This window comes from Bison bison, unplaced genomic scaffold (genome assembly GCF_000754665.1).
Source record: "Bison bison bison isolate TAMUID 2011002044 unplaced genomic scaffold, Bison_UMD1.0 scf7180017864461, whole genome shotgun sequence".
NCBI lineage: Eukaryota > Metazoa > Chordata > Mammalia > Artiodactyla > Bovidae > Bison > Bison bison.
Window position 1 is genome coordinate 3382062 of NW_011495023.1, and position 18837 is coordinate 3400898.

The 18837-nt window shown below is 35.7% G+C and overlaps 1 protein-coding gene across 1 annotated transcript in view; it reads left to right on the forward strand.

The window, feature by feature from the left end:
- MALRD1 (MAM and LDL receptor class A domain containing 1) overlaps nt 1-18837 on the forward strand; it is a 559293-nt gene that overhangs the window by 328807 nt on the left and 211649 nt on the right. Inside the window, exon 29 of the mRNA XM_010859895.1 lies at nt 3067-3250. Within this exon, the coding sequence (XP_010858197.1) occupies nt 3067-3250 (184 nt within the window). The remainder of the gene's footprint in view (nt 1-3066; nt 3251-18837) is intronic.

Below are 18837 nucleotides of genomic sequence, written 5' to 3' on the forward strand. Positions count from 1 at the left end.
AGGGAGGCCTGGCGTGCTGCGATTCATGGGATCGCAAAGAGTCGGACACGACTGAGCGACTGATCTGATCTGATACATTTATATATTTTTAAATTATGAATATTAAATGTTTTAAAAGTTCTGTTTTATGTTTCTAGAGTAATTTTATACTAATAATTTTTTGTATGGCTCACCTCTATTAAATGATTACCATTATAGGGTAGGCGCCCCCTCTCTTTTGACCTTCTTATTCCTGGTGTCTAATGTCATATATGGCAACTGTATGAGCATCAAATGTTTGATGAATATATGGAAGACTGTCTGAATAAGTCAATAAATAAATCTCCATTGCACATTTGAATGGCTAATTTTGATAATTAAGGGGACATGATTTGATATGTTATATCCAGAGTTGAATGAGAGCACATATATTAAAATAATACACTACAGTAACCCATCATCAGGTCAATCCATTAACCCTCATTTTCTTCTCCTATCATATAAAATGAGAACAAATATATTAATTCTCATTTATTAGAAGGCCTGCTGTCAGAGTAAAGAAATGATGTGCATTTTATTGGTTAAAGTGATCACACAACCTTCTTTGGTGGCATTTGTTGGAAAACCTTTTTGGTGATTGGCATAGTATAGAAGTGGTTCTATAAACTTCTGAAACTAACAGGACAAATTAGCAATATATTCCCAGGTGGCTCAGTGGGAAAGAGTCTGCCTGCCAGTGCAGGAGACACAGAAGATGTGGTTCAATCCCAGGGTTGGAAAGATTCCCCTGGAGGAGGAAATGGCAACCCACTCCAGTATTCTTACCTGGTTTCATGGACAGATGAGCCTGGCTGTCTACAGTCCATGGGGTCCAAAAGAGTTGGACATGACTGAGCACTGAGCTTGAATTAAGTTTGCAAATTAAAAGAGACATATCATTATCTATGCATGTTATGCTGTTAAGTGTCAAACACTTTCTACTTTAATCTTTAATTTAACTCATCATTCCTTTGATTCCAAATCGCTAAGACATTGGTGATAGTCAGAGACTAACCTTGAAAAAGCTTCTCTTCCTTAATCATTAGAAAGATATGAATTTTCATTAATTAGGTGTGAATTTCTCATCCCCTTCAATGCAGAAACTACAGGAGTTTCTGGGTGTAAAAATTTGTTTGTTATTTTGGGGAGGATGTTGAAAGATCTATCTGTGTACTGTTGGTTGTTTTACAAAGTTAATTTTAGAGTAACTAATACAGAGCTCCACTTTCTCTTTGTAATTCCCCAGAAGAGCTGTTTGACTGATTGATCTGTGCCTCCCTCAACAGAATGAGGTGTCAGCCACCTCATTTATTAATGTTAGTTTCCCAAAAGGGTGAGACTATAGATGTGTAACTCCTTTGGATCTCCTCTTCAAGCATTTCTTTTTTTTGTTCAGTCCATATTTTTTTTAAAAAGATCTGTAAAATATGTATTTCAGTTATATGCTATAAATCAGTTGGAGCATCTTATTTGATTTTCTAGATGCCATTCCATTAAATATTCTCCTCTATTCCACCTTTTTGATTACAAGTTTCAGTGACCAAGTTTACTTGTGAATTTGTCATAAAAACACAGTATTAGACCCTGAACTATTAATTTTGGTGACATCAACATAATTATATATATTTTCTGTTTTTCTTTGCTATATATCCATTGTTATGATTTGTTAACCTCTAATTCCTAATAAGGCCTATGCCCAGAATAGCAAAGAGCAACACATACAGTTTAAGCCTTGTCCTTGTGATCAACTGACTTACATTCTAGTTTACTGTTAACATCATTTTTTTGCTGTTGTTATTGTTAAGATTATGCAATACGTCACATGATGTCTTGTCATGTCATGTCATGTTATACTTGGACTATTCATCTATTAGACTATTGTACTGCGAGCAGACTAAACTTTGACATTCAGAGTATTACTAATTTGGGTTCTTGAACTTTTTAATCAATAGAAATTGATAAGAGGGCAGACAAGAAATTCAACCAAGATTTCATTGGGACTCGTGCTACAGCATCAGGGAGCAAAAACAAGCACCAGCTTCCCTTGCTTGGGTCCCTTAAGTGGGCTGAGGAATGGCATGCGGGGTCTGCCCACGGCCTTGGTGATACTGTTGTGCAGGAATCATGAACCGTCCCTGCTTTTGCTCCTGGCACCTCAGAAGTGGCAGTTGGGTTTTAGTCTTTGTGTAGCTTGTTCATAATTTACTCCACCTGTGCATGGGTACAGTTATTTTTAGTCCCTTGTAGTTTCTTTATATTCCCTTGGTCAAGGAAACATTTGTCTTGAGAGGAGATATTTAAATGTTTTCTTAGAAAATTAATTTTTCCTTTACAATTTGAAGAATTTGCTCTAAAATACTGTTACCTCATGTAATAATCATAGTAGAATTTTATAAATAGCCCAAATCATATAATCATCTAATAGAATTTTTGAAATACCATCTTAGAAGTAATCACTTTCCATTCACTTCACAATATCTTATATCTATCAGGGATCTGTGATTTCTCCCACCTGTTCCTCCTTTCTTCTCTCTTTTCTCTTTCCTTAAGTTATTTCAGGTCTGTGAAGAAAGCTATTGGGTTGGACAAAAAATTTCATTTGGGTTTTTCATAAGACGTTACGGAAAAACTCTAATGAACTTTTTGGCCAACCCAATACAGTATCAATGATTAAAGAATGGGCATAGTAGGTTGGTGGGGAGGGTACCTAGAGCAGTAAAACCAGGGCTTCAGTAAACTGTTCAGACTCCATCAACTATCCATTGAGAACTCTGCATGCAAGCAAGAAGTGGAATTAAGTGAGTATTCACTTGCTAATAATGATGTCTCTGAAAACATTCAAACAAGTTTACAAGTCTTGCTCATATTTCTTTTGGGAATACTTTAGTAGATTAATGGACCTCTGTTTCAATGGGGTAAAGTATACCATGACTATTATCAGCTTTTTAATCAGCTTTCACTGGTCAAATGCTTGTGTTCTAAATAATTGGTGTTTTTTCCTTCTTTTGTGTTAAATTATTTGCCTAATGCAAGCTTCTTTATCTTTAGACAGAGAAAGGACTATCGAAAGTATGGGAAGAAAATAAGCAGAACTCTGGTGATCGCTGGCAAAAGGCTGTCATCCTTCTAGGAAAGTTAAGGAATTTTGAAGTCATATTTCAAGGTCTCCGTACACGGGATCTGGGAGGAGGAGCTGCAATTGATGACATTGAATTTGAAAACTGCATGACTGGTAAGTTTCTGGAAGGCTCTGCTGTTTGGAAGCACACATAAAACCTAGCCATTTATCTTTGCTTCATGTTTATAAAATGTTCTGCAGTTACATGTTTTGTATGTACATAAAAATCAATTGAAAGAGATGATTTTATGGTGGTTGAATTTACAGTTCCATGTTAAGAGATAACAGTTTCTCCATCTTTTAATTATAAAGATAATTCCTCTCTTTCTTCTATGTTATCGTCTTTTTCTAACATGTAGAAGTGTTTTTCTTTGAATTTATTTTTCAACACAATTTAAACCATAAGCCTAATATTCACATACATTTATGTAATTAATTTTAAATGAACCAGTAGAAAGGGTTAGAAAACAGGAAGTTAGTGGCTATATAAGAAGTATATACAACTATGCATAATTCAAGCAGAACTTGAACTGAGAGCTATACTTAAGGCATCTAAAAGGCTACTCTAGCCAGTAAACAATACTTTGAAAAATATGTTATCATTTATCACACTTCTAAATCTGAAGCGTAATTACTTAGATTCTCTTTATGAAACTACCCAGAAAATGTCAAAAATAATTATAAATATATTTGTACAGTTTCACAACTTCAAAGTTTCTTTCTGAGAAGTTATTCCATCTGATTTATGAAATAGTACAGTGTGGTATGTCCTGCCCATGAAAGATACGCCTTCTGCGGTTTCCTATGCTGGTTCCCTTGGAGGCAAGCCCCTGAGACTGAAGAGCTAAACCTGAGTGCTGCTTAATTCCGTTGCTGCTTTCATATTAAAATATCACTTCACTGAGACATTTTGAAAATATGACTTTGGTTTTTGGTGCTGTTAGTGCATTTGCTTTCTTTATGAAAAGCCTTCTGCTTAGATGTCAGTCCTTTATTGAGTCCCCCACCCTCTGCTGTGTTTCCAGCAAAGGCCACTGAGACTCAGCTATTATATGTATGTACATACACACACACACACACACACACACATTACATAAAAGCAGAATGTATGCACCCTAGATAATCTAGGGAGCAGAGAATCTGAAAACAGGGTTTGGGTGTGGAAGTGTTTGGAAGAGGATTCCTGGACCACAGAAAATGGGATCTGAAAATATAATCATGAAAAGGTATCTTAGAAGTTAGAATGTGCTTCTTTAATGCTTTTATAGTAACTTCCTAGTAATATGCTAAATTTCCATTATAGTTTGTTACTCAATTTATAAGTGATTCTGGCAAGTTCCAAAGGAGAAACTCTTCAAAGCTTTATCTAAGATTTTTAGAAAGAAGCTTGTATTAAACAGGAGAGATTCTTTTCCTCTCAAGGGAAACAGAATGATTCTTGGATGGGTTGATTCAGTGCAGAAAAAAATTTGAGAGTTGTTATTCCAGTTTTGCCAAGTTTCATGTTGAAGTTCTTTTTGTTCTTCTCTTAAAGTCCTATGAAAATTTACATGGTTATAATGCATTCAAGTCAATTGAACATTCATTCACCTTACTGACTAATACTTTATTGTCTTATATTTAGTGATATAGTACTTTTAAGTCTTTCTATGTCATAAATAAAGAGTCAATTTTGGTTAATTGTAGTGAATATGGTCAATTGTATGTCAAATATATTTTAGGAAGAAGTAACCGTTTTTTAAATAGCCAGGCTGTTGCATATGTCTGGAACTAAAAAAAAAACAATACTTTTTTGGTCTTCTTAGTTTTAAACTGTATGCCAATAAAATGGTAGGGCTGTGAAAAATCGGTAATAAGAAGCAGATTAATGTATAAGTTGATCTAGGTTGTTTTCTACTATTGCTAATTTAGAAGAGAATGGTATTTGACAAAACATCAGAGACACAGTGTAGAATGGTGGTTAGGAACAAGGAGTGGAGTGAAACTACCTGGGCATGGAACCTGGCTCTACCACTGACTGACTTGCTGCTGCTGCTGCTAAGTCGCTTCAGTCGTGTCCGACTCTGTGCGACCCCATAGACGGCAGCCCACCAGGCTCCCCCGTCCCTGGGATTCTCCAGGCAAGAATACTGGAGTGGGTTGCCATTTCCTTCTCCAATACATGAAGGTGAAAAGTGAAAGTGAAGTTGCTCAGTCCTGTCTGACTCTGAGCGACCCCATGGACTGCAGCCTACGGGGCTCCTCCATCCATGGGATTTTCTAGGCAAGAGTACTGGAGTGGGGTGCCATCGCCTTCTCTGACTGACTGACTTAGGTGAGCTTATTTCACTTTTCCTCAGTTTCTTCATCAATAAAATGGGTACAATAGTAATAGCCCTTCTGTCATAGATTTCTGTGAATACTATGTTACTATACATAAATTGCTTAGAATACTCTTGACACATAGTAAAAAATTTATGTATTGTATTGTATTGTTTTACCCATCATCATTAATATTAACTATGTCATATTTTTAAATGGTACTTTATTGCTCTACTAAGAAACCAGTTTCAGACCCTATGCAAATAGGTCACCATAAAATCTATCATGGAACTGATTCCCATTTGAGATAAATAACTTAAAAAATGACTTAATATTCATTTATCTTATCATTTTCTACCAGTTACAACAGAACACATACTGTCTGATACCATTTATATGAAATGCCCAGAATAGGAGGTATATAGAGACAGAAAACAGATTACTGGCTACTTAGGGCTCAAGAATATGGGGTGGGGAGTGACTGCTGATAAATACAGGGTTTCTTTATGAGATGATGAAACTATTATAAGTTTTTATAGTGATTGTTATACAATTCCATAAATATACTAAAACCATAAAGTTGTAAACTTTATGTGGGTGGACTTAATGGTATCTAAATTATAAATTATTTATCAAAAGCTATTAAAAATAAAAAATAATTCAGAAAAAATTCTGCGAAAATGGTGGTGGTGGTGAATACCTTTTGAACTTTCCCAAATTCTCACATAAAACAGAACTGGGGACTATAGCCAATATTTTATAATAAGTATAAGTGGAGTATAATAACCTTTAAAAATTATGAGGCACTATATTGTACACCTGTAATTTATATAATACTGTACATCAACTGTACTTTAATTTTTAAAATTAAAAAAGAAATAGTCAAAGCCTAGTTGGCAGTCTATAAGCTATAGAAAACATATGCAGCGAAGTAAGTGAAAATGCATTCCTAAGAAACCCAGCATATAAGCTACTGAGGATAAACTGCCAACAGCCGCAAGATCTGTATGGTATTTGTGTGTATGAGAGAGAAGCCAGGAGAATCACAAAATGGCCCACAGATACTCACTTGAAGATGCAGTCACGTGGTTTTAAAATGGCAGCCAAAACTGGGAGAGATTTCACCTACTTTTAGAATCATTGGGACCAAGGGATCTGTGGTTAAGTCTGTGGGGCTGGAGCAGTCTAAACCCCAGGAACACTCAAAATGGATCCACCAGGATTCCCTTTCAGGACAGCAGCCCACATTCAAACACAAAACAAAAAATGAACAAACAAAAACACCACTGGGAGTGAAGTCAAAATTGAACAGGGAAAGGTGAAGATCAGAAAAGACTAACATCGAAGAGTTGGAGGGACATAGAACCAGAAAAATTTGAAAAGCACATCAGTATTTTTTTATGTATATAGAGTATATAGACTTATAATTCTTCCTGGAGTCATAACGAGTGTCTGAGATTTTTCTAGGACTTTTTGAAAACTCTGGAATCTATGCATATATTTTAAATTTCAAAATTAACGAAAACAAAGTTTTAAATTGATTAAGAGTGAAAGGGGAGAAAGTAGAGGCTATAGATGAGCTATATTTGATGGTTATCTACTTTACCTGCAGATAAGAAAACTATTTCAGCTTCATGTCTACTTTTTACGTTCCATTCAAAAACACATAACTTGGTTTACTAAGTAATATTTAGTACATGGCCAACATAAAGCTAGATATATACCCATATTTCTTCATATATCTAGAAATATATATTTCTAGATATATACCCATGATGTATTCAGAACACATCATGGTGCTACCTCCAATTAACTGTCAAAATTATTATATTTTTTTACCAGAAAAATAAAAGAATAGGTCTATCTTTGTTGTGTGCAGGGACACATTAAGAAGCATACCTCCTTTTTGGACAAGTTAACATAGAACCTAGTAGCATACTCATTTTTTAAAAAAATGACTGTTAATGAATTTGATATTTTCTCTTTTTAAATTCAACTTGATTTAGAAACTATTTGTACAAAAATCTTATAAAACACAACCACCATTCTATAACACAGAAAAGTAGGAAGGGAATTCATATAGTGACAAAAGAAATATTCCATCAGTGTAACTTATAAAAGTGGCAATTCAAAATTTAAATGGTTACTCAATTTTGGATCAATATTATTTATTAAGTACAATCATTTATTATGCACAGTCATTCAGCTGATACTTATTGAGCTGACTGTTAATACTAAATATCAGTTATGTCAATTTTGCAGTAAGAACGCTAGGTGCAAATGCTAGTTTGACCACTTGCTATCTACTCTGTGGTTTCAGGCAAGTTTCATAATCTTCCTTTGTATTCTTTTCCTCAGCCAGAAAATGATAGAAATACCGCTTCCATCTCAAAGAGCTCTCACAAGGATTAAATCTTTTTTTAATCCTTTAAAATAATCCTTTAAACAAATACTTTGAAGAATATGTGGGGCATAAAAACACTGAATATTTGTTGGCTACAAGTATGGATTAACAACAGTGACAAAAAGCTTGGCATGGTTCCAGGCACGACACTTTCTGTATCAACGCTTAAAAGCTGGTTCGGCCCATTCCATGTTCAGTGGGTCTTTATCGCTCAGCTTCTAGGCTACAGAAAACTGCAGTGAACTCTGTCCATCTTTTTGAAGCAGGGCTGAACCGCCTGTGGCTCACAGTGTTTGGCTTTCCTGACTTTCCTTTTCCCCTTTCAGTACCCTTTCCTGATGCCCAGCATTTCCTCCCCTCCCCTGTGTGCCCCTCCTGTGTCTTCTGCTGCCAGCACTGCTCTGCAAGCAGTCTCTAAGACACTGGTAAGCCCAGGACCTTGGGATAGGAGCCAGTAACAGTATAAAATGTTGCCTTTTCCACTGAAAAATCTAAAAGATCCAATTGAATGATGACCAGTTTTCCATTGAAGGAAAAGAAGGAAATAATTCAGGGATTGCAAATGCTTCCAGAAGTCAAAAAAGTCTTCTAAGTAGACAGGAGCCCAGTAGCTACACCATCTCTCTCTTAATTCATATAGAGGAAAACACCTCATGCTCCCCCAAATAATCCTAAATGTGAAAGGAAGGAAGCAACCTTGGGGAGAAAGTAAGAGAAGATAGCATCATTATAATATCAGATATCTAGTACATGGTCTTCTCACATCACTTTAAAAGATTATAACGACTCTCGCACCTTTTGCTTTCCCCCTTAAACACTGTATGTATGACTCCTCAGTGTCCTGTAAGCAGTAATTGATTTGGAGTGAAAAATAGTGGTTTGATGCTAATGATTTCAGCGCAGCCTGACTAGGAATTCAAATTGAACTTGGGAGATCACAAAATAGTGATTACTCTATATAGAGTTCATATTTACATAAATCTATACACACTACCCTGTGGAGTGACTTTAAAACTTCGTTTCTTCACTAAGTTAATCTGAAAAACTGTATTTCTGCTCAACACAGGAGTGTTCCAAGTAATTTTCTCTTATAGTAAATGTCAGAAAAGGGAAAAAAAGGAAGATGATAGTCAGTAGAAAAAATATTAAATATCTCACCATAGTGAAATAATTAAAAGTGACTTTTATTTTTAATAACTAATGGCTAGATAATATGTAGTGCTTTATAATGTAAGAGTACATAAAAGATGAATGAATGAGTGGATGGATGAATGGATGGATGGACCAATAGATGGACAGACAGATGGATTAATAGAAAACATTTATTCAAATCTTATTATATTTGAAAAATCAGAACAGAGCCTTAATTGAGTTACAGTCTACTGGCAGAAGCAGACAATAAGCAAAGAAATATGTAATACTGTGTCATGTAGTACTGGGTACTATGAATGGTATAGGGAGAAAGTATTTGAGAATTATTACCCAGATTAGAGTAGTCAAAGTAATCTCTGAAAGTTACAGATGGGCAAAGGCTTGAATGTACTAAGTCAACCACATGGGATTTCCCTGGTGGTCCAGTGGTTAAGACTCTGTTTCAAATGCAGGGGCCATGGGTTCAATCCCTGGTCAGGAAACTATGTTCTGACATGCCTCACAACATGGCCAAATATTAAAAAACAAAGGCAATCACACCAACACCCTGGGGAAAAGCACTCCGGGCCTCAGGCACAGTAAGGCAGACTCACTGGGAGGGAATGCGTTCCTGAAGCAGAAGGAAGTGTGGGGAGATGGCAGTGACCCTCAGGATGCAGAGCTTTGTCCCCAGCTGCTTTGTGCTAGGATCATCTCACAGCCCAGAGGGCAAGCGAGCAGACTCTGGAGTCAGCCTTCCTAGGTTTAAATCCTGTCTCTGCCACTTAGTTGCTGTGTGACCTTGAATAAGCACTTATCAACTCTTTACCTCAGTTTTTTATGGCAATGAAAATCAGACCTACTTTATAGGGCAATTTGTGAGAATTTAGCAAGTTAATATGTGCCAGAAGCTTTGAACAGTAACTCTTTGTGATAACTACTCAGTAAATGTTAGACATGATTATCATTGAAATCCTCACTATTATGTTTAATTTAATCATCACTGCAACTCTGGAAAATCGAGGGATCCAGAGGTTATACTAAATAATTCCAACCAGCTTGATTTCTTTACTGATGCTTAATGGCACAGAAACAACCATATTGAACCATAACAGCAGAGAGTACTACTAAAATCATGATGAATACTCTGGAGTAAAAGCAGTCGTGCAACACCTGCCACATCTAGTTTGTCAATAATTTCAGATGCTCTTGGAAGAAAGGCAGTCTCAGACATATCACTTGTACTCCTAACAGTGGTGTGTTTTAGTAACACTTGAAATATTTTCAACATTATAAATCCTGTTTTTTAAAAAATTTCATGTTCAACCAGTCTTCATTGTCACAGACTTGTTTTATTTTGAATTCAGAATATTTTTCAGTAAGATGAGGGAGGGAAACACACTTTGTGAACAAATGTTATAGGACTTGAATGAGATTCAATTCACAGCAGTTTCTTTATCTGATTATATACGACTGTTCTTATTTTAGGTTTTCTTAAACTGCAATGCACCTTTTGTGTGTAAAGCTAAAAATTTCTGCCAAGAATTGATATAATTTGTTAAACATATTCTGTGTGTCAGAGCCAATTCATATCTTTAAATTAAACCTAATACTTTATATTGAACTTTATCTGTTGGCTGGTGAAATGTCCAGTGATTCTCAAGCAGTTCTGAAAAAGACTATGAAAAAGTACTTGAAGTAACTACTTTACATTTCTGCAAATATCTTTTATGGGTTAACAAAAAGTATCAAGGTCATACTTGAAAATGTTTGTTATAATTAATATATATCCTGATTATATTCCTCTCCCAATTTACATATCAATAAGATATCCATCCATCCATAAATGCATGTTTTACTAAGCATGTACTTTATGCATTATGCAGAAGTTAAACATTTTGACTTTTCAAAGAAAGGTAACTAGTTTTTATTGATTCAAAAATGTTTCTTTATCAAAAGGGAATAATGCTGATCTCAATTCATTCATTTATGAACAAATACTATAAAATTTTTAAACCTACCATTGTGCATTAGAGATATTTACTGTTTTGATATATCCATTTTCTCCCCTGAGTGTCCCTGAACCTTTCAGATAGGTAGATCCATGTAAAAAAGATGTGGCCAGAGTGCTGTGAGGACGTGAAATGTCATTTCCAGGCTGAAGCATTTCCAAGCTGTTGCACAGCCCACCTGGTCTCCTGCTGCTGCTGTGGTTGAGGATGCCTCATTTTCTAGGCAGTGTGTCTACATCTGCCTGGTTCCCTTGAGTTTGCAGAGAAAAATCCCTACTTTCAACTTGTTATAGACCTAGATGCAAAGTGACCAAAAAAAAATGATGTTTTTGAGATTTGGAGATTTTTTTAAGTTTCGTATAATCTAGTCAGATCTAATGAACATATCATGTATTTTCCTGTGTTAAATTCAGTAGTATTTTTTTACAGTTAGGGCTATTCTATAAAAAATACATTTACTGTTCCTATAGTAAAACTTTAAATATGTTAAGAGAGAAAGAACATCCACACCATTCCTGGCTCCAGTCTCATGAGGAGAGTGGTCAGAAAATTAAGTTGACACTAAGCAAAGTTCAAAACCAAGAGGTGGAGAGACTCCTTGTGGCATCAACCCTCTCGTTCTGGACATTGAGAGCAGTACGCTCACTTTGCCTCACTGCTTGAATTAATTTTAGCCACGCCTCAGGGGAGAAGTCTCCTTGTTATAGTCAGCCAACAACATTATTCTTCATTAACTCTGAGAGCCAACTTATTTGCTTCTTGTAAAATCAGGGAATAGATTCTTATTCCTGATTCCATGTCCATGTTTTAGACAATAGGACTAAGTAATTGAGTTTATTATATCTTTAATCAGTTATTTTAAATTAAAAAATCAAAGCCATGAATGGATCTAATTATTTTAATGTTGCATTCAAGTCAACCATTTATTACGTACCTAGAAAATATCAGATCTTAATTTATCTTTTAATAAATTTGATATAATTAGCACTTCAGTGTCAAAGTCTACATATAAAGATGTAGCTATAATCGTATCATCATGACAAACCGAATATTATAATTAATGTGATTGTACTTGATTATAATCAAGCACAATAATATAACTTGGTCTCTTCATAATATTAAGACAATATAATTACTTGAACATACATTTTAGTAAGCCTTCAATAACCCTTGAAATATCCATAAGTTCAAATGAAGACTACTGTAGATCTGAATACTAACATCTTCCTCAATTCATGCAATTTCTAATTAGAATTTGTTTCAATTACAATGAACATTTCCCCGCTTAATATCTATTAGGTCAGTAAGACCATTGCTTAGAGAATTTGTAATAGTATGGCATTTCAATTTTTACTGAATTGTATTTTTGCTAATTTCTAATCAAAATGAATATTAATGTTTATGAAACTTCCATTTTACACTGATATATATGTGTATATTTATATATTTTTTAATTTCCATTACACAGTTGAAAGGTAAAGTCTTCAGTCCTGAAACAAATGTACTTATATAAGATATGCAAGATAGAAGTGTATGCAAAATAAGTAGATGTAGAACTCCAATTTATATCCAGTTAGTTCAAACATAAATAGGTTTCAACAAAATCCATAGGTGTTTACACATGTACAAATATTAGGCCAGGACCAGAAACTAATTTTTTGTCTATTTGATGAAACACACACACATATACATGCATACGTACATACATATACACAGAGGCAAGCATGAGTTTATGCAAAAACCTCGTAATTTGGATAATTATACAAAAGGCCTTATGGGAAAACAGGATTGGGACCAGCCACTATAAGCACAGATAACTAAGTTATACAGTGCTGGTATAAATAGCAACCATAGTAAAAATACAGGCACAGTTTAAAACATTTTAAAAACCCTAATAAAGGAATCCTAATAGAGGAACTTTTCAGCAAATGTGCTACTGTACCTAAAAAGGTGTGTGGGGTAGGATGCAAGGCATCTTGATGAACGGGTGGTGTGAAAAAGAGTTTAAGGCTTTTGGATTATGGAGACATGAGAAAGTGACAAAAAAAAAAACAACAACAAACAAGAGCGTGTGGAGAAACAGAGCAAAGAAATGTGGGATGAGGTACATACCTAACAGCCCTGTATTTTTTTGTTGCTCTCTGGCTGAACTATGATAGAGTACTTCCCTCTCTTCCACTATGCCTTCTCTGCAGAAGACTTTATCACAGAGGGAAGAATAATGTAGGAATCCATACAAATTCTGTGCTGTATTGATTTAATTCCTTCATTGTTTAGCTGCATACAAACTTAATTATTTTACAGAAACCTGCACTGCATACATGAGCATCAAGACAATGAAAGGAAGCTAATATATTTTGAACACCTAGCATCGTGGGTGGCATGGTGAAACCAGACCCAGTGCATACATAATGTCTTTTAAGACAGGAATAGGATATTTAATACAGAAGAGGTTCTTGAGGGATTTGAGCAAAATGAGTCAAACAAATTGTTTGGAAAGTTGCCTCAGAGGAGCTGGGAAATACAGTTTTAAATTGTTGATTAAATGGTCAGGAAGGAGTTCAGCAGAAAAACAAGTGTGGTTTGAATTTCTTTCCACTCATTTACTCCTTGGGCTGTCAGTCTTTATACATCCTCATGATCATTTCTGAGAAGTCTCTAGGTTAATTAGGTCTAGTTTAATTGCCAAAAACATCAAACATAAAGAGTTTATTTAAGGATACAAGGAATCTCAGGAAACCCAAGCTCGGGAGAGCAGTCCAGCTTCAGGAAGATTCTAAAACCAAGGATTTGGAAAGAGGGAAATTGAGCTGTAATCTTTCTGTGCTTCTTTGCTTCCCTCTGTGTGTCTGTTTTGGGCTTTTCTACTGTGGAACCAGATTTCTTTGCTTCACCATATATGGCAAAAAATGTTACTACACCACAGGATTCTAGAGCCTCAAAACGCCATTGCAGAAACCCATTAGTTACATTTTTTAGTTCTCTGGTGGGTGACTCCAACTGACCTATCTTGGGTCAAATAGCCATCTTTACACCAGTTAACTAATCTGATGTCAGAGACATGTGCAAACATGCCTACTGAGCCCCCACTTTGGTGGCCCATGTAGCCAGGTGAATGAGGGGGAGTCATCAGATGAAGGGAGTAAGGTAAACACGTCCACTCTTGGTTCATTGACCATGTATTCTTAGAATAGTATTCATTCAACAAATATGAATACAATGCCTCCACAAATAAGTACACAGATGAGTTACTTATTCCAGTGGAAGGCTAGTCTGATGGCATAGGTGAAAAGTAATTAGCTAGAGTATTGCCATAGAAATAGAGAAGGGGAGATAGCTGTATGAGGTATTGGCAAGGGAGATGGTAGTTCAGGATAAATACTTTAGCTCTAGTTGTAATATCTCCCTCCCAGTTGGCAAGAAAAAAATAAGGTGGAAGAAAAAGACAAAGAGCCCATACCAACTGTTCTTTAAAAAGTTTTCTTGAAGCTGATGTCTTAAAATTCCACTTATAATTAGTCAAAATTTTGTTTCATAGTCAAATCATAAGGAAGGTTAGGAAATATGTTTATTCAAAACTAAGGAAGAGGAAGGGAATGGATCTTTGTTTAGAGAATGACTAGCCTACCACACTCCAGCACTCTTGCCTGGAAAATCCCATGGATGGAGGAGCCTGGTAGACTGCAGTCCATGTGGTCTCGAAGAGTCGGACACGACTGAGCGACTTCACTTTCACTTTTCACTTTCATGCATTGGAGCAGGAAATGGCAACCCACTCCAGTGTTCTTGCCTGGAGAATCCCAGGGACGGGGGAGCCTGGTGGGCTGCTGTCTATGGGGTGGCACAGAGTCGGACACGACTGAAGCGACTTAGCAGCAGCAGCCTACCACAAGTTCCTACAGGCAATATCCCAGCCTAAAGGTGTACAGAATGATGAATTTAATATATATTGTCAATAAGAATGATTAATAAAATGCAAATTTCCACTGGCAACCCTTCATTGTTTTCTCTGTTTCTTCTCATGCTATCTGTTAAGGTTCCTTATTGCTCAGTTCTTCTCAGTCTTTGGCCATATTTCCCTTGTCGTCATAATTCAACACATTAAACCTTTCTTAACCTCCTACCTTTTCCATCTAGATTGCTTTCCCTTTTTAGTTTAGGTGAATTATCTATGTCTTTAAATCCTCATTGCCCACTGTTTTTCATTAAATTTCTGTAAAGAATTTTTTCCTAATTTAGTAGGTGAAATGATATATCTACATCTGTACTTAATAATGCACATAATTTTTTTTTTTTTTTACTAAAATGCCTGTTATTGGTCATTCACATTTCTTCTTTTGAGATTTGCCCATTCCTTTTCTTGTCAAAAATTTGTTTTGAGCTGTTTGCTTCTTGCATTGATTTGGACATGTTCTTTCTTCACTAATTATATAAACATTCTTTTGTAAGATATACTGTAAATGTGTTTTTCTGGGGTTGCAAAGAGTCGGACACAACTGAACGACTGATCTGATCTGATCTGATGATGAAGTGAAAGTGTTAGTTGCTCAGTCATGTCCTACTTTTTGTGATCCTATGGACTGTAGCCTTCCAGGCTCCTCTGTCCATGGGATTCTCCAGGCAAGAATACTGGAGTGGGTAGTAACTCCCTTCTCCAGGGGATCTTCCTGACCCAGGAATTGAACCCAGGTCTCCTGTATGGCAGGCAGATTCTCTACTGTCAGAGCCACTAGGGAAATTTTGATGAAAGCATCCTCGTCCAATTTATTTAACCTAATTTAATGAAGGTTTTGTTTTATACATGTGCCTTTGTTGTATAGCTAAAGAAACACCAGAGGTTAAATAAATACATTTTATTCTGTTTTTCATCTTTACATTTTAATGCTTACATTTAAATATTCTTGAACATACTACTTCATCACCATTTGGATTTTTTCTAACTTTAATTATGCTTTATATTTTTGGTTGTTGCTTTTTCTCAAGCTCTCTACCAAATAAAATAAAATAAAATCACTGTTAGATTGTTTTTTTCACTCACAACATGCTGGTGCATTTTATTATACTTTCCAAGTATTGTAATCTACTCTTTTCTTTTTTAATCTGTTGTGCTTTGCACTTGGGGAACATTCTGCATTGATTTACATGTTTATTTCTTAGTGGTTAATTAGAATTCTCAATTATCCCACTCTGGTAGAAACTAAAATATGGAATTAGGTGATTATCCTGATTATCAAGGACCCATAGGAATTCATTTAGCAGGGTCATACTTTCATTTTCTTAATTGCTTTAAATATAAGCATAGTATTATTAAAAGGTTCTTTTAATCTGTAATAAGCTAAATGTGTTGGTTGAACTAATAAGAAAATAAAAAATGACAGTAAGAAATTAATGATTTTATTATTCATTGACTTTTTACTCTTGTTAACATTTCTAGATCACTTCAGTGTGAGTTATTTTATGCCCAGCTATACCTTTAAGTGTTGAATCACTGCTTGAAAGTCATCTCTGATATATTAAATATTATAAACACATTCAAATGAAGTTGAGAGGCATACAGCACTCTCTGGTATTGGGTGGAATTGCCCAATAAGTTATGGAATGTTTTACAGAGACTATGAGAACATATGCTCAATAAAACATATGGAGGCCTTCAACAAGGCATAAACCATATCCCCTGTGTTTAGATGATCCGAAAAATTCAAAATCTCCAATGTTCCATAATCTTCTCTTTCTCTCTCTCTCTTTCCCTCTACTGTTTCTTAAAAGCAGTATTTACTTCCTTGTGAATCAACTAGAGGAAAACAAAGATCATATATTAACACATTTATATGAAATCTGGAAGATTGAAGGCAGGGGGAGAAGGGGTTGACAGAGGATGAAATGGCTGGATGGCATCACCGACTCGATGGACATGAGTTTGAGCAAGCTCTGGAAGTTGGTGATGGACAAGGAAGTCTGGTGTGATGCAGTCCTTGGGGTCACAAAGGGTCAGACATGACTGAGTGACTTAACTGAATATAAAATCTAGGAAAAGGTACTGATCAGCATATTTGCAGGGCAAGAATAGAGATGCAGACATAGGGAACAGACTTGTGGACACAGCAGGGGAAGGATAAGGTGGGGTGAATTGAGAAAGTAGCATCAAAACATATACATTTCCAGTTTTTTAAGGAATCTCCACACTGTTCTCCATAGTGGCTGTACTAGTTTGCATTCCCACCAACAGTGTAAGAGGGTTCCCTTTTCTCCACACCCTCTCCAGCATTTATTATTTGTAGACTTTTGAATCGCAGCCATTCTGACTGGTGTGAAATGGTACCTCATAGTGGTTTTGATTTGCATTTCTCTGATAATGAGTGATGTTGAGCATCTTTTCATGTGTTTGTTAGCCCTCTGTATGTCTTCTTTGGAGAAATGTCTATTTAGTTCTTTGGCCCATTTTTTGATTGGGCCGTATATATGGAATTTAGAAAGATGGTAACAATAACCCTGTGTACGAGACAGCAAAAGAGACACTGATGTATAGAACAGTCTTATGGACTCTGTGGGAGAGGGAGAGGGTGGGAAGATTTGGGAGAATGACATTGAAACATGTAAAATATCATGTATGAAACGAGATGCCAGTCCAGATTCGATGCACGATACTGGATGCTTGGGGCTAGGGCACTGGGACGACCCAGAGGGATGGTATGGGGAGGGAGGAGGGAGGAGGGTTCAGGATGGGGAACACATGTATACCTGTGGTGGATTCATTTTGATATTTGGCAAAACTAATACAATTATGTAAAGTTTAAAAATAAATAATTAAAAAAAAACATATACATTACCATATGTAAGATAGCTAGCTAGCGGGAAGTTGCTATATAACACAGGATGCTCAACTGGCTGTTCTCTAATGACCTAGAGAGATGGAATAGGATGGGGGTTGGGAAGGAGGTTTGCTAGGGAGGGGGCATATGTATACTTAAGGCCAATTCATGTTGTTGTAAGGCAGAAACCAATGCAATATTGTAAAGTAATTATCCTCCAATTAAAAATTTTAGAAAAGGAAAAACTATTTTCTCATGAAAATTTTAAAAAACCCATTATTTACTTCCTACTGTGAAATGCATCAGTGCTGTGGCCTTTATCTCTGGTCTCACACTGAAATCTCTTTGGGAGCTTAAAATAATATCTCTTCCCAGGCCCCATTCCAGACCAATTAATTCATTATCTCTGGATGTGGGTTGCAGGCATCAATAATTTTTAGAGTTTAAGATAATTCTAATGTGCAGCCAGTTATATAGGCCCTTATTGTGTGTGTGTGTGTATATATATATGTGTGTGTGTGTGTGTGTGTATTTTAACTGTGTATTTTCAGCTTAATATGAAAATAAAATGATCCCCCAAGTTACTCTACACAAAATAAGCATATTGCCGGTACTTTATACCGGTAAGTGCAAATCCTTATATGCACTTCTCCACTCATGTAATGTTCTGCTAGAGGAAATCAATACCCTGACTTCTATGATAATCATCTTCTTGAATTTATTTTTAGCTTTGGCACAACTATATTCCTAAATGACATTATTTAATTTTGTCAGGTTTCATACTTTAAATGGAATCATACTGTAAAATTGTGTGTGTGTTTTGCTTCTTTTTTGGCTAAAGTGTTTTGAGAGTCCTCACTCTGTGTGCAACTGACTTCACTCTGCATGCAACTTTCATGAACTAATGTTCATGACATCAGTTGTTTTATATGTTCATGAATGAATATTCCTAGAATAAGAATCTATTTCTACTTTTTGCTGTTATTAAAAGTAAGTACTAAGAAACCTTATTAACATAAGGCTGTGATGTTTGTTAAGACTGAA